The sequence below is a fragment of the Natator depressus genome, chromosome 12 (genome assembly GCF_965152275.1).
Source record: "Natator depressus isolate rNatDep1 chromosome 12, rNatDep2.hap1, whole genome shotgun sequence".
Taxonomy (NCBI): Eukaryota; Metazoa; Chordata; order Testudines; family Cheloniidae; genus Natator; species Natator depressus.
In genome coordinates, this window is record NC_134245.1 from 11,953,682 (window position 1) to 11,977,475 (window position 23,794).

Below are 23,794 nucleotides of genomic sequence, written 5' to 3' on the forward strand. Positions count from 1 at the left end.
ATTCTTCTGCAGGGGTTGCAAAGAGGTCCCTGGAATTACTGAGCTGTGACAAGGGATAGCGTAAGAGGGGCGTTCACTTTGCTAATCCTGAGATTTATGAGACTCTGCCTCTCCCTAAGTAAGCATGTAGTGGAGTTGGATGGACTCTTTCTCTCCAGTGTCCAGTGCCTCCTTACCAGAAATGGGTCTTAGGGACCGCTCTAAGGCATGGGGAGGGTCTGCTCTCTCAACAGGCATCTGTGTGTGGGGACAGAAATAGTGAGTTACTGCTTGGCTGGAGGTGTCAGACACACTGGTTCTGCTATGATGGGAGCCATTTAGCTGAGCCATCTCACAGAGGTTGTGAGCCTGCTTTGCCTGAGCAATCTTTCATAAAGGCTGTGGTTGAAGCCTAAAGAAGCTGACTCTATGTGAGGCATTTGCTACTTTCCCCAGTGAGACACAGGAACACACTGAGGAGATGGTACCTGAAAGGAGCAGGATATGGCACCAAATCTCTCTAATTCCTGACTGATGCTGCTTTGATGGACATATTGTCCATATTGCCTTACAAAGTACAGAGTGAGTCTTTAGCACATTGTTCACACAATCAGGCATGGCTTCCTTGAAAGTATTTTAATTACTCAGCAGGCCCTGCGGTCGCATCTAATAGCAACATACTTTTCTGTCATCCAGGGGATGTGATAAAGTGACTCATCTTGCTCCCTCATTTAATGGAGAATCAGGGAACAACATTTTACATCTCTGGGGCAGAGGAAGTGCCTTGTAATGATTGTGAGAGACTCCTTCTGGCTGACACTCTGAAATAAGGACCAATCATGCAAGCTTTACTATCCTGAGTTGTCCCATTAACAACAGAATTCCTCTGTCCCTCAGCTCCACCTATTATTTCTTGTCTTATACTTAGGCCTGGTCAATACTAAAAAGTTAGGTCAACCCAGTTATGTCACTCAGAGGTGTGAAAAATCCACCCCCCTGTGCAACATAGTTTAACTGACCTAACCCCCGGTGTAGACAGTGCTAGGACCTAGCTACCGCCTCGGGGAGGTACAGTACCTATGCCGAGGGGAGAACCCTCATGTCAGCATAGGGAATGTCTACACTGATGCAGTTGTGCCACTGTAACATTTCAAGTGTAGACGAGCCCTTAGATTGTAAGCTCTTTGGACAGGGACCATTTTCTTGTTCTGTGTTTGTACAGTGCCGAGCAGTGCTACCACAATACAAATCAATAATAATGTAATGAGTTATCACCCTAGCCTTGGGCATAGCCACCAGTGGAAACTACTCACAGTAGTAAGAACTACTACTAGGACAGTAGTAAGAACCCCGTGAGTATTTGCAGGGCCAGGCCCCTTACATGCTGGTTGGAGCAAGCGCCAACGTCCCTTAGGGCTAGTCTACACTGGCAGCATTTTCACGTGGCTTGTGTAGTCACAGCAGAGCGCTGGGAGTGAGCTCTCCCAGCGCTCTAAAAAAACCACCCAGCGCTGGGGCACTGTTTACACTGGCACTTTACAGCGCTGAAACTCACTGCGCTCAGGGGGGTGTTTTTTCACACACCCCGAGCGAGGAAGTTGCAGCGCTGTAAATTGCCAGTGCAGACAAGCCCTTAGATAGAAGAAGGGAAACCACACAGGCTTCAGAACGGCATGCTGGTGTGAGAGCATTCCATCTGCAGCCATTTCACTCTACACTGACAGATTTTCACAAATAAACTTTGCCTGCAAGTTTACCATTTATGGGCAGATCTAAAGGAATATGACGTGATGACACATGATGATTGGCACATTTAGCAGTCCCCTAGTATTTCTCAATTTGATAGCCATAACCGTTCTGAGAAGCTTTTGGGTGACCTCAGAACAGTGATTGTGCAAGCTATACCATTCTCAAAGTAAGATTTTATGTACAAAATAAGGTCCCCAGCATAATTTTAAGCAGCAACGTTGATTAGAGTGACTATATAATGACCATTTAAAAAAGAATCCTAAACTTCTTTTCCTCTTTATAGAAGATGTTGTTTGGACTCTTAGGTAATTACAGTACTTTAATTTTAACATTTTAAACTCCTTGATTTTTGTATATAAATTACAATAGCTGTCCTACCAGGTTACTGTCCATTAGCCTGGGTAAAAAGCTGACAATGCCCTTTGGGTTTAAAACACTGTGTTTTGAAGAAGAAAAAAACAAGACAATGACAATATTCTGTCACTTAGACACTGAAAATAGAAGAGAAGCTATTTTTAAGAACTGTTAAATATTTCTGGCTTTTCAATCACGCCTTGGGCATAAAGGATAAAGTAAAAAAGAGAAGTAGATATATTTCAATTCTATTAGAAACATTGGGGGTTGGAAGGAAGTCAATGGTTGTTAAATGGAGAAGGACAAAATCAATAGGGAAAACTTTTATTTTCAGACTTCCAGGATGGTATTATAAAAAATTAAGAATTAAAAAAAATATAAATAACCATTAAAATAGGAAACACTACATATATTTAAAAAAACATTAAGAAACTGAATTGAACATATAAAGGCAAAGAAATTCAGCATTAAGGCTCTAACTCCAGACTAGATTCAACTGAGAACCTGCTGTCTCTAAAATTTAGAATAGTTCTTGTAGTAAGTAATTCACAGTTACTGCAACCTAGTGATCACTGGGAAGATATGACTTTAAAACAGTGACCATACAGAACAGCACCCAATCACACTAAGATTGCTCTGTATTTTCTAGCTGGCATAAAGCTGCTTGAAATACACAAGGGAGGGAGTAGGCCTAGATAATTGAATTATGCCTAGAAGACCCCTCCATCCAAGATGTTGTACGCAACTCTTAAAATGCTCTGGCAGTTGAACCTAGAGGACATTTATAATAATAGTGCACTTGCACAAAGCCAACATTTGATATTTTGGTGCCACTGGATAGAGTGGCTTATTCTAAAAATCATTGTCTCTGTTCCTATATATTTATATATACTGTACATTCTTTGTCACACAATATAACAGAATGTAGAAGGAAAATCTGACTACTTGTAAATATTTTTGGTGCTTAACTCAACATCTGTAGAATATGGATCATGTGATAGATAAAGCCATTTTAATAGCTGACAAAAAGGAATATGTTTGCATTGTTAAGTACAGCGTATTGTTAAACTACTTTCTGTACTCAATAGCCACAACAATAGGAATTTAATTCCATCCCTGTGACTTTTCGGTGTGTATAGTTCAACTGCACAGAAAATGGCACAGACATATACAGCAAAGACAACCTTCTTCACCAAGAGAAGAGACTAATAACAAACCACTGAAAATGAAGCACTGAGTCTTCACTTCAGAAGGATGCAAAATTATATCCCAAAGGATAGTATTGAAAGAAAGCAAATGACATGAATGTGCACTTAAAGTCACTCTTGTCTCATAATTGAGATGCATCCATCTCTGTGTATATAGCTGGTCTCTAAACAATGAGGTGGCAGGAATTTTTAAAGGAATTATGTTTTTTATTTATTTCTCCAAGACAAGAGTTTCTTTAATTAATGCTGAATTTTCTGCTCCCTCCTCCACTTCTATCTCTATCAAAGCTCACAAATTTGGTCACTTACGGATTTTATGGCACTGAAAGATATAAGGAAATGGAAAACCAGTCTGTAAGTTCATTTGAAACCAAGTAATAGAAAGGAGGCATTGAAAACAGAGAGCAGAAGCTGTCTTCCCTCAGTAGATGAGCTCTGAGCCAGCCTGGTCCAAGCACAATCAAGAGAGCTTTGAACTTGACTTTTCGTTTATTCCCAGTTTAGTTTAATGTATTGGCTTTTTCCTCAACCTGTCAGTTGTCATATTGATAGCCAGTGTTGAAGCTGAAAGGAAACAGAAGCCATTATTTATTTGATAATATATTATTGATTTAAATGATAGTGATGAGAGTAAGTATGAATTAAAGGAGATGACAAATCTTGAATTACAGAAAAGCAGGAAAAATTTACTACCAGTATTATTTTCAAAAGGAATCCCAGTTTCTATTAACAACCAGTTTATCTGATACAGCGATCATTTAATAATCTGACAGTTTTAAAATGCACAACAATTGGACATTAGGGAAACCCCTAACTAAGATACTAGCTGCATCATAAGATAGGCACACTGCTTAATGTTTTGTTAAGATGCTTAAACGAGATTAACGTCCAACAATCATGATGGTTTTCTGCTACTGATGCTGGCTATTTGGAAACAGTAACTTAAGTCAATACACAGGCTTCAGTGATTGACACAGCATCCAAGAACTCCACTGGCAGAGCCTCGCTCCTGCTTTTTTCAAATTATGCCTTTCTACTTTTTGTATATTTTCCCAACCTCCATAATTTAAATCCAAAACTGCTGAAAAGAGATGTTCTACCGTTATGTATTTGGGTTCACGTGTTCAGAGTGGTGCAGAAATGTGTGCGTATAACCCATGTCTGCATGTTCATGAGCAGTAATTACAGCGAAAAGATGGAAACACACACATTTGAAAACTTGAGCCATAATCACTTACATCTGAGGCATTAAAATAGAAGGGAAGCTATCTATACTATATCCCTCTAAAATATATAGAAAGAATTCTCCTTCATATATAGCGAGGGTTTTGCCTATTCAATGTCTTGCTTTTGTTTCCAACTAAATACAAAGAGCCAAATTTTCACATTATTTTTCATGACCAACGTCTGAATCAGCAATGCAAGTTTTGAGCTATTGTACATAATTCTGAGTTACTTTTAACCATGAAGGCAAAAAACGATACAGTATGAATGTTGATAACAGTGCAGAATGGGCTATTTGTATCCTTTCTCACTTGTAGGAAAGCATTTTTCAACAGTCTCATTTTATTTGCTAAGTCGAAGGCATATTTGACATGGTTGCTTGAAGACCATCCATGCAAAACAAGGAACACATTCAACCTGTAAGCATATGGGGGAAACCTATTACATCTCAATATCGGGTTATCTCAGCATGACCATTTTGTAAGTGAGTTCTTGTCACAGGATATTTGCTTGTCTCTTTGTCATGACTGGTGGCACATATTTGGAGTTAGAGGTAGAAACCATCAATTATTTCAGATCCCTATGAAATAACTTCTGTGAGGGAAGAAGCATCTCATAATACTTTATTTTTAAAAAACTGCACGATAGTCTGGGATCGATCCTTGCCAAGATGTCCTTTGATGAGATCTCACCATGATCACATATGAACAAAAATGCTTGGAACTAGATCTGCTGTGCGATAACCTCATGGACTCTATAGGGTCATATTGTTAAAATGGTAAAAGATAGGTACCAAAAGTCCTACAAGGCCAATGCCCATGGCATTTTCCCACCCATAAAGCAACATACTGGCAAAAAGGCAGAAAGGAAACAAACCCACTTTCATTTGCCAATCAAGCTTGCTAAGGGTGCAAAGGATAAGGGAGCGGGCAGGGAGGTAGGGAAAAGGAATACACACCTTAAACTGCCTCACGTTCCCTTGTGCCACAAGATGGTGTTCGTTCTCAGGTGTGATGCAGTAAGCTAGTCTCTAAACAAGAGTGGAGGCACACAGGAAAGAAAGTTAGCCATGTTAGATCTGCAGATAGGGGATGCTATCCCTGGGTTTACAGGGAGATAGTGTGAGTTTTACACAAATCAGTGACTTAATTTTTCATATCATTGAGCCCAGAGAGGACCTAATCATTGAGAGACCAAAGTGTATTATAAATTTATAAGCTTCTTGATGGTAGTCCTAATCCTACAGCAACAGCAGAATGTTTATGCTAAATTTTAGCTGGTCCCCGCCAGCATGGGAAAAGGGTCCCAGGAGCTACTCGGCATCACAGCCCTTGAACTCCCTGAATGCAAGGATTGCTGGAGGCTAGTAACAATGCAAACAGGTGAAGAAAGGTGCATGGAAGGGTACCCCTCCATATTATCCACAAAGCCTAGGTTGCAGTGTCATTTGGGAGCACTCACAAATGTTGCTCTGGTATGCACTTCTATGGGCATTGTGCATGCCTCCAGGAGCATGCACTATTGTAGGTTCCCTCTATTGCAGCCCTTTTAGTTTTGGGTATTGCTAAGGTTTGTTTGTGAGCAAACCTGAGCTTGTCCTATAGTTTTGTGTCATCAGATTGTGCAAGCACGTGAAACTCAGTGGGCTAGAGTGAGGTTTTGTGTGTCGCTTGAAAGGGATTTGCAAACCCAAGAGAACTGAACAAAATAAAGGGTTTGCACAAACCCCAGTGAAATGAAAGCCAAAGGTTTTGCAGAACACTTATTGCACAGGATTGTAACCCTACAAACCAACAGGAGTAAAAGGCAGTGCAGGAATCAGATTGTAACTCAGAGGGCCTCAGCCAGGTTCCTGGCTCCTTGTTTGCACTGGTTCTGCTAATTAACCTGGTGTGTTGGGGGGTGGAGTCAAATCTTCATCTGCGCCCTGCCCACCCTCATCCATCTGAGCAGGAGAAGGAATAGCCGACCAGCAGTGCTCGCTGTCTTCTCTATGCTTGTACTGTAGGTAGCCTGCACAGTGGTATAAGAAGGATCCTACTCCTTCTTACTCCCCCATGCATGCAAGAAGGCTCACAGTTGAGCCTAGGACATTGTATCTCTTACCTTTCTCTTGTCCTAACATATTAGGAGACTATTTGAATTTGAAGCTCAGAAATAAAAGATTGAACTATATAATAATATGCCTGGCTACCTGACAACTCTATTTGCACAACAATTTAAAAGAGAATTAAATTCTACCTGAACTAAAGGGCCTGATCCAAAACCTTTTGAAGTCAATTGGCACCTTTCCATTGGCATCAGCAGACTTTGCATCAGACCCACAGTGCATTTTCTGCACTTGTTCTACACACAGATCTTCTGCTGAGGTCAATAGACCATCCGCATGCAAAACACGGGAAAAATATGAAGTGTTCATGTCATGTGCTGGGGAGAAAAAAGGAAAAACTGTTGCAATCGTTGGCTATCATCAATTGTTTCTAAGAAACCATAAAATGCTTCTTCGTGGCAGTCTGAATTTTGACAAACCAAGAGGCATCTTTTCAGATTATGGACAGATACTATGATTGGAATCCGACTGTTTGCAATAAACCAGATGGGATTCAAACTGTGCTTGCCTGAGTTTTAAAATACTGGACTATAAGGAAGATAAAACAATCGACATTACATTTCAATGTCTTCGGAGTACGTTTGGTATTTTTAAAGGGCTGAAAACAGATCTAAAGGTGGCTTTACTTTCTAAGCCCTATTTGTGGATTCCTTTGAAGCATGGATAAGAATTTCCAGTGACAGTGATGAGAAAATTAATATGATCAGTGAATCTTAAACTTGTGTCATTTTGAAATGGTAATTTGAGGCAAGTACAGAGCAGTGAAATTGTAACAAAAAATAATTAGATGTATTTTTTCACCATAGAAACCAGGTTCCTCTTAAGCAGAACAATAACACATTAGATTAACATTACACACAATAACAGTATGTTAAAAGAACATTTTTAAGGTAGCAAAGTCAAGCACTCAGAAGTTAGGAAATTAGGTCAGAATTAGGGTTACCTATGGAACCTTTCTTCAGCCCCTTTCTGTGTATGCATTTGATACTCTTTCCTTACATGACCACATACTAGTTTGCCACAGGATGCCTGCCTCAGTCAGTGCACAGGACGGATGGTGCTCAATTCATGAGCAGCTATTCAATATCCTGTTTTCTCCTCATTGTTCAGTGTGTTGCCTCATGCCTTATTTACTGCATGCGAGTCAAACCCTGCTCTGAAGATAGAACTATTAATTTCCACGTGGGCTTTTCTGTGGTGCTCATCATTACGATATTTTTATTCTATATCCAAACAACACAGGGAACTTTCACAAAAACGTGTGTGTGTGTGTGAGAGAGAGAGGGAGAGATCCTCCCCACCCCAGAATAGCCAAGATTTTAAGGGGTCTAGGATACTCACCTGTGATGTGGAAGACCGAGGTCAAGTCCCTACTCCAAATCAGGCAGACCAACAACATGCATGTCCCACATCCCAGCTTTCATCAAAAAATTCCCATTCAGCGCTGTCCCCTACACACCTTTCAACTTCTGTAACAAATGTAACAAGGGCCCTACAGATATCCTCTCCAGAACAGGTCCATCCTGGGAAGTTAATGAGGCAGGGGTCACGTGGAAAAAATATGTGATCATGTGATTTAAGACTGTAATGCATGTGCAAAAGAGGACAGGGCCGGATTAATGCAGTGGCTTTAGGGGCTGCAGCCCAGGGCCTCGGGCTAAGGATGTGGCCCACTGCTTCTTTTCATCCAGCCCATGGCAAATCTCTGTACTGTGGGCTGGACACAGGTCCTCGAGCCCCCTGCAACCCCTAGGCAAAGGGCATTCAGTGAATCTCTGCATGCTGCCCCCGTCCCCAGTGCCGGTTCCACAGCTCCAATTGGCCGGGTACCGCAGCCAATGGGAGCTGCGAGGGTGGCGCCTGTGGGCAGGGGCAGAGTGCCCTGTGTAGAGTGGCCTGGCCCCTCTGTGTAGGGGCTGGATATGTTGGCCACCTAGCGGGGCAGAGCAGAGTAGCACCAGGGCTGGCAGGGATCCTGCCTTAGCCCTGTTGCGCTGCCAACCAGGAGCTGCCCGAGGTAAGCACCTCCCAGCTGGAGCCTGCAACCCACACCCCCTCCTGCACCCCAACCCCCTGTCCTTACCCCAGAGCCCACCCCCCCATCTGGGGCTGCACCCCGTCCTGCACCCCAATCCCCTGCCCCAGCCCTGAGCCCACTCCAAACCCACAGGGGCCCCACAAAATCTAATAGCCCCGGGCCCACAGGAGAGTTAATCCAGCCCTGAAAGAGGGCCAAATTAGGATTTCAAAGGCAATCTTAATTCTGGCATTTTCTAACTTCTGAATGCTTGACTTTGCAACTCTGATATTCTTTTAATGTAGTTTGCCTGTAATTTCCTATAACATAAAACGATATAGGTCCTAAAAATACCTATAAAACAAAAACCAACATCCATCATATGATGTGATATATTTACACCTACAAGGTACATCAACAGGGTTGGAACATTTAGACCCACACACAGACCTCTGCTACTTGAACTAATGGAGTAACTGATAGCAGTAGTAGCTTGTCATCCTCTTTGTTGAACAACACTGGAGGGGGATGAGACAATTTGCCAGTGGGTTTCGCAGACATTTACTGACAGCAAAGGAATGGTGAGACATGGGAATCTTGGGTTCCGTTCAAGGCTGCAGAGGGGAGTTTGTCTAGTGGGCACAGCCTCTTCTGCGCATTTCCCCCAAAGCTTGAATTCCTTTTGTCCCATCCCCTCCAACCTGCCCCTGTCTCCTCATCTCAGTCTCAATCTCATTGCCCAGCAAATCCTAGTCTCACCCCTCTGGACTCTCCATACCAATCCCCTTGCCCAGTAATTCCCAGTGCTACCCCAAACACACACTTGCCAACATTAGGCAATGGCTCCTTGGTCTAGGGTATGATTCTTGCTTTGGGTGTGAAAGGGCCCGGGGTTCAAATCCCAGACAAACCTGCTGCAAAGGGGGGCGTGAGCCTTTCTATTGGGGGAGGTTTTAGGTCGGATATTAGGAAAAACTTTTTCACTAGGAGGGTGGTGAAGCACTGGAATGGGTTACCTAGGTAAGTGGTGGAATCTCCTTCCTGAGAGGTTTTTAAGGTCAGGCTTGACAGAGCCCTCGCTGGGATGATTTAGTTGGGGATTGGTTTTGCTTTGAGCAGGGGGTTGGACTAGATGACCTCCTGAGGTCCCTTCCAATCCTGATAGTCTATGATTCTATGTTTCCAATCCCCACATAATCTATTCCAATCTGCCTCCCAGGCTCCTCATCCAATCTCAGTGTCCCCCAGCCCCCACTCATTGTCCACTCTTTACTCACCTACTGGCTCTGGTATCTCCCCATTTCCCTCCCTAGCCACTCCCAATCTCCATCCCAAGCTAACTCCCATTCCCAGTTTCCCTTCCGTACCCCTCCTCAGTCTTGCACTACCCTCTTGTCCTTTTCCCAATCTACTCCCCTTTCCTCTTTCACAGGTCCTACTCTCGCCCCCCTGCATTCAAATCAGGCAGCTGCCTGGGCCCAGCATGGGGGGGTCATTGAGAGTCCAGGAGAGATGGTCTCCCTGCTTTCAGTTCAGGTGCCTGGCAGAGCCTGCAGGAGCCCAGAACTGCAATTGCAGGGAACAATATGCTCAATCCCAGGTTGGAGCATCCCAATGTGGACTGAATCTTTGGGGAATCTAGCTGCAAAAATCTAACAACTTGTCTACTTGAAAGTTAATTTGGATAAAGATATTAAAGCTTAATTGCTATTCCTGAATAGCTGCCCCTCAATAACTCTGTGTAGACAAGCCTTCAGAAGTCTTTACTAAGCACATGTGAAGGACAATTTTTCAAAGCTTATCACTTGCGCATTTCAGCAGATTTTCATAGCGATAGCCAAAGGCACATTCCTGACACAAAGTCTACCCCCTGCCAAATTCCAAGTCCCTGCTCCAAAGCATGGGGGCTCTTGGGCGATTCAAATTTCCCCCAGAATTTTTTAATAAGGGAAATAGAATGTATTTTTCACAACTTCATTTTTGGTAATGGCTCCTCTATTTTGGCTGAAGTTTTCCAAGATTATTCAGCCTGAGGTAGGCACCCAGCATGAAAACATTATAAGCAACTGAAAACAGGGTCTATTAATGGGAAGTGTCAAGCAACCTTCAAAACAGATGATGTCACCAGCTCCATCTATAAGACCCACCCTCCAACTTTTTTGTAATATCAACTATATCAACAATAAACATTTGGAACCATATTTTCAGATGAAAGGCCTAATCTCTTTTAATCACCTCATGAAGTGCCCAGATTTTCAGAGATGCACAGCACTCCTGTTGAGAATCATGGGCCAAATTGATGGCTAGGGAAAGCTACTGGAATGGGTCCACTCTTTATTCTGGATGCTGTATTTGAAGGCATGCATTTATATATGTTGCTACAGTTGAGAAAAATCTATTAATTCAACTTCAAAATGTGCATAAATCAAAAAAAATATGCTTTTATGAACTATAATGGGGCATTCTGGCAGACTAATTTCTGTCTAGAAACTGGAATAGGGTGTATTAAATCCAGCTTGTAATTCCAACCAGTTAGAAAGCTGGATCTGAAAGGTCACATAACGAGGAATGTGTCTAGGGAGCTAGAGAAGCAAACTGTTAGCTCAAATCCAGTACATTCATTTCATCATAACATTTCATGACATTTTATTAGCACTCCACTTACTTCTTTAAAGGTCCCACGCACGTTCAGAAATTTATAGATAATGTAGGCAGGCACAAGGATCATTGAAGACAATGCTATTCCCCAGCCAATGCGATTTGCCCAGAAAGGGAAGGTATAGTCATCATAGGTCAGAGGTTTGAAGTTTATAATACTGACTATCACCACAAACTAAGGAAGGAAAAATAGAAAGCACCACAATTTTAGTCCTTTGGAAAAACTCCAAGTGGAAAACAAGCCTCATCTGTTAGATCAGGCAGGATGCCCAGTGCAAAGGGGATACTTAGACCCGTGCAATAGGCCCTACCTTCAGCCTATTTACAATGTGTCCCTTTTAGATGACAGTGTGGAACCATTTAGGGCACTCACGAATGATATTAATGGTCAGAAAAATCCCAGAATTCCAGCCAGCCTATTTGTAGCTGCCCTGTGTACTAGTGAATATCACCGGCAGATGACATACTGCTGTGGAAGGGGGATTTCCTCCCCTACTTCTGAAGCAGATGGGGAGGCTGACTTGTTATTCTGTAGTTTAAACTAGAGTTAGAGATGGGGAAGTTCTTAAGGCTGAAGTCCTGGGTCCAGGACAGGACTACAGGCCGAGATTTTCAAAGGGTCCCTGAGGACTCCTCAAGATCCCTCTTTGTCCTTTTCCCCAGGGGTTCTAGTAATGCTTCATAAGGATGGAACTGTCCCAATATACCTTTCTCTGCTAGACTGAAGAGCCTGTTATTAAATATTTGTTCCCCTCATAGATACTTACAGACTGTAATCAAGTCACCCCTTAAGCTTCTCTTTGTTAAGATAAATAGATTAAGCTCTTTTAGTCTATCAGTATAAGGCAAGTTTCCTCATCATTCCTGTGGCTCTTCTCCGAACCCTCTCTAATTTATCAACATCTTTCTTAAAATTGTGGGCATCAGAACTGGGCATGCTATTCCAGCAGTAGTTGCACCACTGTCAAATATAGAGGTAAATAACCTTTCTGCTCCTACTTGAGATTCCTCTGTTTGTTCATCCAAGGATTGCATTAGCTCTTTTGGTCACAGTGTTGCATTGGGAGCTCTCGTACACCATGAGCCACAAATCTTTTTTGGATAGAATCCTCTATGCTATAAGTATGACCTACGTTCTTTATTTCTAGATGTATACCTTTACTCATATTAAAATGCATATTGTTTGTTTTCACCCAGTTTACCAAGTAATCCAGATCCCTCTGACTCAGTGACCTGTCCTCTTCATTATTTACCACTTCCCCCATTTTTTGTGTCATCTGCAAACTTTATCTGTGATGATTTTATATTTTCTGACCGGACATTGATAAAAATGTTAATCAACGCTGGGCCAAGAGCTAATCCCTGTGGGAACCCACTGGAAACACAACCACTCAGTAGTTCCCCATTTACAATTACATTGTGAGACCTATCAGTTAGCCAGTTTTTAATCCATTTACTGTGTGCCATGTTCAGTTCATATCATTAGAAAGGTTTCTCAAGTGTGTGTGTGTCCACCTGTCCCCAGAATAGCCATTAGCCCAGTGGTTACAGCATGGATGTGGGACCCCAGATTCAAGTCTCTGCTCCAAACCAGGCAGAGCAGGAACTTGAGCCTCCCACATCATGTGTGTGAGTGCTCTCACCACCAGGCTATTTGGTATTATTGACTAGACTCAGATTGGACTCTGTGTGTGTTGGTTTTATTTTGTGACAAAAATGGAAAGGTTTCTAGTTTCATCCTGATGCGGATATGGAGTGGGACAGTTTTTGAAAATATTTGTGGGTCAGGAAAACCATTGCTTGCATGCTCAAGGAAAAAAGCCTTGGTGGGTAAAAAAGCTCTTCTGACTAAAGATTTTTGGGACAGCTCAGCCAGATGTCCCACTCTCTCAATGTACAGCAGCACCTTCTATCCCACTTAAACAAATAAGATACTTGAGGGTATTTTTTTTCTTCTAGGTGCTGCTCCATGTTGAACATGAGCTACTGAAAATTGGAAAACTCAGCCACTCTTATGCCCATCAAAATGTATCTTCCTTGGATTGTGTGTCCTATTGAAAGAAGTTAGATTTGTAGTACAATGCAGGCTAGAAACATTTTGAATCACTTATTGATTCAGTATAATATGTTTAAGTTTTGTTAGAGATATTGTAGTACAATACTAATAGAATCAGTCACCAGAAATATCTTTAAATGTTGTATTTGTCAGAAGATAGATTGGATGACTATCAGTATGTGTATATCATATCAATGTGCAAAGTACATTGTTAATTTCTTTTTGTCCCCTGGGCTATTCCACCTTGGGCCGGGCAACCACTTCAGATTAAAATGTCCAGAGACTGGGGGCTTCTCTACACTTGAAGGGCTACAGAAGCACTTCAGTGTAGACACTACCTATGCTGACGGGAGGGGTTCTCCCATCAGCATAGGAAATCCAACTCCCCAAGAGTTGGTAGCTAGGTCAACAGAAGAATTCTTCCGTCACCTTAATGCTGTCTACATGGGGACTTAGGTCGGTTTAACTATGCCATTCAGGGTTGTGGATTTTTCACACCCCTACACAACGTAGTTAAGCCAAAGTAATTTTCTAGTGTAGACCAGGTCTCGAACGTCAAAAGCTACTGAGATAGCTTTTTCAAATCAGCAAGAATGCCAGCAATGCTATCTACTCACAAATGTTGGTTCATCTCGTGATTTTTTTTTTTTTTTTTTTTGGCTGGCATTCAATAGCTGTGAGAAATGTGGGCATAATGCTTCAACAAGACACTTCCTAATGCGAAGATAGATATGTGGATATCTAAAACTCCTAAGATAAATGTTTGGTCTAGTATCCTATGGAAATACCCGTTTATATTTAGGAACATAGGAATTGCTATACTAAATTAGAACAGGGAGCTTTCTAATCCATTATCCTGGACAGTGGTCAATACCAGATGCTTTTGAGGAAAGTGAATAACCTCTACACTAGGCAATTATGGGATAACCTTCCCCCAGGTAAAATTTTCTCTTAAAAACCATTTGTTAGAGGCCGGTTTATGTTGTGAAGCATGCAGGTTTAATCCCTTCCAAAATTATTTTCAAATTAAACATGTAACTATTCTAACTCATTATTTTTGGTATCCTTTTTTGACCAATTGTTTTTTGAATCCTGCAAAGTTCTTAGCCTTGTTGATCTCATGTGGCAATGAGTTCCACAGGGTAAGTTGTGTTAAAAACTATTTCCTTAATCAGCTTTGTATTTGTCATCTTATTCTTTCATTATAAGAGATGGCTAACAGAAGTCCTTGATCAACCTTCTCTGTGCCATTCATTATACTGTATAATTTATGCCTCCTCTTATTAATATCCTGTAAATTAAACAATCCCACTCTTTTCTCATTGTCTCTGAGCCCCCTCTAATTCTGCTACATCTTTTCAATTCAGATTTTCCCTCTGGTTTAAAACAAAAAAAAAGAAAGAAAAAAGCATTTCCATTGCTTTATTTTCACAATTTATAATGGATACAAAATATAGATTAAAAAATTGTATGGACTATGTTTTTCCCCTAATAAATCATGTTTACAGTGTCCATATAACCTTTTAAGACACCTGAAAAAAACCAGACTATTAGAATCAAGCTACTCAATGTTCTCTAAAATGGTGTAACCTCCCCACAGGTATTAGAAAGTATCTATATATAGTAGTTACACTCAGTCAATGATTGACAATATTGGACCTTAATTCTGGAAGTCTTCTAGGACTGTATGCATGGCTAGAGGATGCAGCATCCACTGATCCAGAAAGGTGCATATTTTCATGTTTACAGTAGACATTAAAACATATACTTTAGAGAGATTAGCAATTCTTTTTTAATTCGCTTTCCAATTATCTCCTGCCTCCACTGAAGTGGGTAGTTATCTAACCCTCACCATGCAGTTCATCACCAAGTAATTGAGAGAACAATTGGTAACATATTTATATCAGAATGAGCTTATTTGGAGAGACAGTGTCCATTATGATGCATCCCACATCCTACACACAGACATCTGTGAGCAATTGTGTGATTGAAAATAGAGCTGAGGTTATATCCCAAATACCCAAATTGACATGAAGCCTGGTAGCCAGGAAAACATCATAAGAACATCTTTCATTTACTTCCCTAGAGCTAGGTTCATGCTGTAAAATTGAATCCAGAACTTGGCTTTCCATTCTCAAAAGTTGGGTTGGAGGGAGTGTGGTACACAAGAAAGCCAGATCCAGCATTTTCATTCAAACTATTGTAGATTGGGATCTGAATCCAAACATTTGTGTGGATTTGGTTGCAGGATCTATCCCTGAGGGTCACAACTGATACTAAGTTTATATTTATAACTAGCATTTAGAGGGCTGCTAAAGGGTTTATTAAATGGTTAATCAATTGTTAGAGTTTAACAGGTCAACAGGTTGTTTATATAATAATGATTTATAACCATCTCTATATACCTTCTACTGATGTGGTTATAATTATCTTCAACACACAGTCTTCATGTCTGTAACATATTTATAACATCTTTTGATAATTTATTAACCTTCTATAGAACACCTACAAATGGAACATTAATATAAAGTACGACTGACTGACTTCAGTGTATGCTTCGTTGGCTCATTACTAATTGGATGCTATCAGATGCTAGGTATGCTATTAAAATGTTTTCCTTTTTAAAAATGTATCTGTGTATCCCATCATAAATAAGTCTTGATAAGAATGTCTTGTGTCATTAACTGTTTGATAGCTAATTTTGAACTTTGAGACAGTATCGGATCCAGATTTGATGTAGCTATTTGGCAGATCACTACTGCTTTAAATTTGAAATTGAAAGCATAAACTTTAATGCAACGGAAAATATCCTAGGTCACAGTGATGTCAAAATCTCCATATATTCACCATGACCTTTTGATCTACAAATAAACTGGAGTGAATGTATAAATACCCAATATAAAACTGCAGTCTTTAGTTTCGACTCTAACCTTTACATAAAACTACCAAATGCTACCTTCACATTTCAGGGAGAAAAAATCCTCAAATGTAATGAAACATCTGTTTATTTTCCTTAATACACGTCGGAAGGCTTACAAGCTATATTTAATGTGTCTCTTTCCTCTCTATGTCACACAGCTAACCATTTGGAGTAATTGCACCCTCCATATTCTAATACATTAGTCCACATTTGTGATCTTCATACCCTCCAAATAAAAAATACACTAATAACTGAATTATGTTCTATAGTACATATATAACAAATAGTTGTAAAAATTTTATATGTAGTCACAGTCTTGTGCATATTGTTGTGATTTTACTATTCAAAAACAAAGCACATACATAAATGGTAACGCCTCAAGAAGTTATGTGCTTAGTTGACACACATTTGTTTACTGATGGCTGAGTGAAATTTAGAACTGAATAACCCCTTCCTTCCCCCAAATATTTTGATTTGCCTAAAACGTTAGGTATAAACATCACCACTCCATGTTGAGTTATTTATTTTACATTTTGGGGCTGGCCCTGAATTGGCAGCATGTTATTTGTGTTGAGATTAAGTCGATTGGAAGACAGCATTTGTACATTTTGCTCTGAATGTTACAAACATGACAGTTTCAGTGGTATAATCATTAAATAGTTTCCCTTTGCACTGTGTGTATTACACTTTTGAACTTCATCAATGAAGTATCAATAGGAAACATATTGGATACTGCTTTTACCAGTTATGTTTCACATTTTGCACCAAGCATTTGCCTATCAAAAGCTAAACTCAGTTATAATCAGGGGTGTTACTCATCAAAAGATAAACACCGAAGCCCCAATAGCTATGAGAAAAACATTTCTCCCCTTGGACAAGTTATTGCAAAATTGTATTTCAGGGATTTTACATCTTCCATTGAGGCATCTGATATTGACTGTGGTTAGAAAGAGAATATTGGACTAGATGCTAGATGGACCCTGGTTTGATCCGGTATGGCAATTCCTATGTTTGGTTCCTTATGGAGGGCAATCTGCAATTCTGTATAACTGGCAACATCTGGAATCATGTACCTGATTACCCTATAGATTTCTTTGTGGGGAGGAAAAGGTTGTTCTTTTGGTTATTTTTTAAACCAATATGTTTGACATCTGCTGGGCATCAGTGAAGTCATAATGAGACATATTTATCCTTGAAGTGGAAGCACAGAACCACAGCCAGTGATGGGCAGAGGATTCAGAATACACAAAGTAGATTGGATTCAGTTTCCATCTGTAATCATATAATTCCTTCCAGACAGTACATGCAGGATTTTCTTTAATATCCAGTAACTGGGTATAGTTAGCGTTAGCTTTTTTTTGTTTTGTTTTGGTAACATCTCTGACCTCTTTGGTAACGTTAGTTTCAATCAGACTGATTAAGAGTAGCAATTTCACCTTTAAATGAAAGATATTGTGGTTAAAAATCAGGGAATGGGAGTCAGGAGATTTTGGTTCTCTTCCCGGCTTTATCACAGACATTCTCTGAGATCCAGGGGATGTGATATAAACACTCTCTGCCTCCATGTCTCTATCCGGATAACAAAGATAATATGTACTTGTGTCAAGGGTGTTGTGGGAGCCTTATATAGTTATGTGTAAAGAATATTGAGATCTTTGGATGGAAAGTGATGCATAATATGTACAAAGTATTATCTCAGCTAATGGTTTTATCAAAATTGGACAAAACTGGTGACATTTCTTCTATGAAGTTTCTCTCTCTGGTTTTCACTAATCATTTTGTGTAGTTTTTAGGTCCTCAGAATTGAACTTCTCTGAAACTGCAAATGCCCAAAACATAATACAGATCGGTTTGCATTTAACACTTACAAATTTGAAGCTGTCATTTTACATATTCAAAATTTTGTACAAAAGTATTAGGACAACTACCATCTTGGGCTTACAGAGAGGAGACAGGAAGGGGGAAAAGCCCCCATGGATACTCTTACCCTCATATCAAACAGGCTTCCAGAGGCACAACTGGTCAAAAGGAGGAGGAAATGTACCATGGTGTGATGAAGGCAGACCAAGTGCAGCACATGCCAAGGCCCCAGACCTCACTGAACACTAACAAATGCATAGTTGGAAACCAGCCTTGCTTACCTGTGTGTTAGCATCATCAGAATAGATATTAGATGTTAAGTTGATAAGAATGTGTTTAGTGTTAGACTTTATATAATGCTTGTAGGACGCTGCATTACTGATCCTCACTTATAACCTCTATAGCCCGTGGTATAAAGTTATATTGAGTGTTTGCATTGTAAACCTCTGTAATTGTGTAACTCACCGAACAGGAAAAGAAGCTTTAATTAAGGGAAAGTGCTCATCCTGAATACAATCAGATGGCCCACTGAAGGCAAATGAGGCATTGTGTAGCATCAAAGGACAGAGGCTGTGTTGACTGCATTCCTAACTCCCTCCAGGAAGGAGAGACCTATGCATGAACTCCACCCACCAGTTTTGGACTCTGGAGTAGAGGGGATAAAAACCCCTGACAAGGGGAAACTGAGGCTATGTCTACACCACATCATTGGCAGCAGCACAGCTGCACCAATGCAGCTGCGCAGGTCTAGCACTTCCGGTGAAGACGCTCTAAGCCGATCGGTGAAGAGCTTTCCCACGGCTTAATAACTCCTGCCTCCATGAGAGGTGGTAGCTCTCCTGCTGACATAGTGCTGTCTACGCAGGCACTTAGGTTGGTATAACTTATGTCGCTCAGGGGTGTGGATTATTCACACCCCTGAGTGACAAAGTATACCACAGTAATTTGTAGTTTACACACAGCCTGAATCTCTTTTATGCTGTCTGGATTCTGAGGGACAAGGATTCTTAAATATAAGTATTGAGATCCCCATGCTTGGTGTGGGGTAGCCTTGAAAGACACTGGTCAAAAGTGATTTGGCAGGTTACTACAGCTTGGTCACTTTTTGAATCACAAACTGAAACTCATTTATGTATACATGCTTGCTTGCATTAACCTGTAAATAAGTGGGAACAGGTAGGAGCCCATATCCTGTTGCAGTAGAATTTCTGACTCTAGAGGACCAAGGAGTTGAGGACTTGAACAACCAGGAACTTTAGTTGTACTGTACAAGAGGATGATCTGCCTGCAATACAGCCATGGGCTGATATTCTGTGTCAGATAATGCAGGTAGCTGGGTAGTCTATGCCTTTACTTCATCTCCAGTGGAGTTCTCTTTAGAAGGACAGGTCCTGACACTTTAGATTTCTCTTCCTTCCCTCCCCCTTCCATTCATGTTCCCAAGAAGGAAGTCAGTCCAAGAGGGGTGTGCCTTTAAAATGGAATTCATGGCAACTGAAATGAGGGAAGTGAATTTGAAGCTGGGGGCATAACGACTGTTTTTGGTAAGACAGAACATAAACTTGACCTATAACCCAACAAGACACCAAGCATTCATCAGCCTTATAGTCTGTACAGTGATCAGAGGAGAATAAAATGAGAAATGTGTAAACCTCAGCATTAATATAAACACTTACCACCACACACACACACTAGTTCTCCAAGCCAACTTCAATAGAGCCAATAGATATACACACAGATCTGATGATGGAGAAACCTCAAAAGATTAAAATGTTTAGTTGAACCTGTTGAGGACCCTTCTAGGCCAAATGGCCTTTAAATCCCATACAGTTAACCTCTACCTCCTACCTGGTGTTCACTTTCTGCACAAAAGAATTTGAGGACTGTACTGCTCCTTCTTTCAACACACACACACACACACACACACACACACACACACACACTGTCTTGGGATAGGGAGAGCATTCCCACCATCAGAGGGTTTGGTGGGTTACCAAGCAGAGCCACTATCTCCAGTTTGGAGAACTGCATTAGGTGGTCTTGACCACTACCCATTTTTTCCCCTGTCTGACAAATTTCACCCAAAATGTAGCCTCTCCAAATGTGAAAACGAGTCAAAATGGCTTCTGCTATTCTGGCTGACAACACTGGGGATAACAGCGAGTAACAGAGCCAGCCTTAGGGTCCAGTAATCAGGGCAGTTGCTCTGGACACCTGGTTCTGAGGGTGCCAAATTAACATCCAGGATGTGTGTCTGCATCCAAATTGGGTGGGCAGAGTATTTGTTTTGTTCTGCTCAGCTGTTTGGAGAGCACTGGAAATCAAAACTGCCCTGGGCAACAAAACATGTAGCGTAGGCCCTGATGAGTAATGTTATGAATTTGCTTAATATCTTGCTTTTAGTATGAATAAGCTGGTAGGAAGCATCCTCATAGTGTTCTTTCCAGGACAAAATAAATAAATAAATCACCCCTTACCAATAAAAAAGCAGGGCTAACAAATTTCCAACACAGTCGCCAGTAGAGGCCCGGTTTGAAGCCCATCATTTGTTGGATGTCTTCACTGAATCTGTCCACACCTGCAAGTTAAGCACAAACAGAAGACACACAGACTTCAAGTTGGCAAAAATGATTAGACGGTGGCAAAAAACCAAACAAATTTGTTATTTGTAGTCTCAGAAAAATATACATGAGTTACTTCCGAACCAGAAATTGCGTAAGGATGAAGGACCCCATTTTAGCTAACAGGAATTTTGCAATGGAGTTCAAAGGGACCAGGGTTTCTCCCTAATTGCCCATTCACATGATATTCTAACTGTAAATCACATGACTGCTGAGAAAGACATGTTGAGCTTCATTTTCAGTTAAGCCACAATGCATTTCAAACATTAAAGTGGCAAAATGAATACAGATGCTTTTTTTATTATGCCTGTGGGCTATTGTACTTGTAGTCAAATTACACAACTCACTCATAGTCATGTAAAAAAACCCACAAACAAAGAAGGCACTGACTGTAAAGTAAATCCACATATTTGTAAGTCTTCAGAGGAGCTACCAGTTTTTCAGCGCAGTGTGAAGAAATACACATTCCCTTTGTAATGCATGCCATTTCATCTTTCAGTAACCTTCTCTAGAATCTGCCTAGCTGCTTATCTTTCAGTTTAGAATAAGAATATGACCCACCATACTGGGTCACACCGTGGTCCATCTTGCCCAATATCCTGTCTCCATGCTAGAGCTTCCGGAGGATTGTACAGACCATGGCAATTATGGAGTGATCCACTCCTGTCTTCCACTTCCAGCTTCTGATAGAGGTTTAGGGTAGAGATCTACACGGGACAAGTGTAGAGACCTGCAGTTGCACAGGACCCACTGCCATAATAGCAAGTGTGAGTGGGAGCAGGATTAAGGACTAGCCCCATGCAGGGCTCTAGTTTAGGGTTTCCCCAAGCCTGGTGGTGTTTCCTTCATAACTCGGCTAATAGCCATTGCTGGACCTATCACCTATGAATTTGTCCAGTTCTTTTTTTAAACCAGTTATACTTTTGGCCATCACAACATTCCATGGCAATGAGTTCCACAGCTTAGTTGTGCATTATATGAAAAAGTACTTCCTCTTGTTTGTATGAAACCTGCTGCCTATTAATTTTATCAGGTGACCCCTGGTTGTTGTATTGTGAGAAAGGGTAAATAACACTTCTCTATTCACACCACTCATGATTTTAGACCTCTATCATATCCCTCCTTGGTCATCTCTTTTCTAAGCTGCCCAGCCCTAAACTCATAGATAGACTCATAGATACTAAGGTCAGAAGGGACCATTATGATCATCTAGTCTGACCTCCTGCACAACGCAGGCCGCAGAATCTCACCCAGCCACTCCTGCAATAAACCTCTCACCTATGTCTGAGCTATTGAAGTCCTCAAATCGTGGTTTAAAGACTTCAAGGTGCAGAGAATCCTCCAGCAAGTGACCCGTGTCCCATGCTACAGAGGAAGGCGAAAAACCGAAGCCTTTCCATACCCTTGATAATCTTTGTTGCCCTTCTCTGAACCTTTTCCAATTCCACTGTACATTTTTTGAGATGGGGCAACCAGAACTGTCCATAATATTCAAAGTGGGGACACATCATAGAGTTATATAGTGGCATTATGATATTTTCTGACTTATTTTCTATTTCCTACTAGCTCCTAATATACCGTTAGCCTTTTTGACTGCTGCTGCCCATTGAGCTGACATTTTCCTATAATTATCCACAGTGATCCCAAGATCTCTTTCCTGGGTGATAGCAGCTAATTTAGAGCCCATCATTGCATATGTATAGTTGGGATTATTTTCTCCACTGTGCATTATTTTGCACATATCAATGTTGAATTTCATCTTCCCTTTTGTTACCCAGTCACCCAGTTTTGTGAGATCCTTGTGTAATGCTTCGCTGTCTGCTTTGAACTTAAATAGCTTGAATAATTTTGTAGCATCTGCAAACTTCACTGTTCACCCCTTTTCCAGGTTATTAATGAGTATAATGACATAACAACAAGGCTACAATGCCCTGGTTTAGATTTCCCAAAGCATTGCAGGAAACTACTCAATAATACCAAATATTTTTTCTAAAACTATTATCTCGGTACACGTTGTCAATATCTCCTAATTTAACACTGCTGACAGAGAAGATACCTTAGAAAATAAATGACGTGTTCACATGTGTAAAAAAGTCAAAAGCAGCAATTATAGGAAAAGGTTGGGAGTTTTGATTGTTGAAATCATTGGGCAGCCGGGGACAGAGGGTTTGCTTGATGAGACTGCAACATCAGACTCTAAATAATTGTAATCAAACTTGCTGTGTTAAATGAATGACATAGAACATGTGTTTATAAACATGGCAGACTCACCTGGATCGCTTGATCAGCATTTATAAATTCGTATTAGCAGTTGCAATTACATGAGCCTATTACTTTCGTTGTGAGCCAAACCTTATATAACCAAACACTACTTAAAAACTGTAGCTGAAAGTTAGCTACATCCAATGGTTGTTACTATGCTCTGTGGAAAGAGACATGCATGCAAATGAGAAGCAGAACAGACTTATATGCAACTGACATTGGCTAGAGAGGAGAGAAGAGTAGCAGACAGTCTCTCTCAAATTAACCAAACTATCATTTAAGCACTTAGGTGTTCCTCTAAACCATCAGATAGCTAAGGTTCTCAATACCTTATTTGTTGTTTCTTCTTCTTCTTCTTCTTCTTCTGTGTGTGTGTGTAGTACGTGTGAGAGGTGTCATGTTTACAGCTCTAAAAGCTAGAACCCTCTGTGTGACCAGACACAGTATACGCAGTGGCAGTACAAGTTTCTTCCTACTGTCCTATCAGTGAACTGGAGGAAGCTCCTGGGCCTGTCCACTTAAGGTCTTTCTAAGGCACCCATCAAAAAGTGTTATTTGGGCTAGGATTTCAAGATCAGAATATAGTTCAGCTTCCATTGTGACTCAGTCTTTGGAATCTCTGTTGAAATAGCATCATGGTTGCCAATTAGTGCCAGCATGAAACTGGTGTGAGAGGAGAATCAGGCCCATATCTCACCAGGAACAAAAAGCCAATGATGAAATGTGATTATTTTCATGTATTTCCTTTTAGATGATACACCTAAATTCTCATGTAT

At 40.8% G+C, this 23,794-nt stretch overlaps 1 protein-coding gene across 1 annotated transcript in view; it reads right to left on the bottom strand.

Moving 5' to 3' along the window:
- Window positions 1–2,328: 2,328 nt before the first annotated feature.
- SLC6A2 (solute carrier family 6 member 2) overlaps window positions 2,329–23,794 on the bottom strand; it is a 105,755-nt gene continuing 84,289 nt past the window's right edge. Inside the window, exons 12-15 of the mRNA XM_074968594.1 lie at window positions 20,613–20,713; window positions 11,307–11,474; window positions 5,473–5,544; window positions 2,329–3,854 (exon numbers count right to left, since the gene is read on the bottom strand). Coding sequence (XP_074824695.1) covers window positions 3,831–3,854; window positions 5,473–5,544; window positions 11,307–11,474; window positions 20,613–20,713 — 365 coding nt within the window. The 3' untranslated portion in view covers window positions 2,329–3,830. The remainder of the gene's footprint in view (window positions 3,855–5,472; window positions 5,545–11,306; window positions 11,475–20,612; window positions 20,714–23,794) is intronic.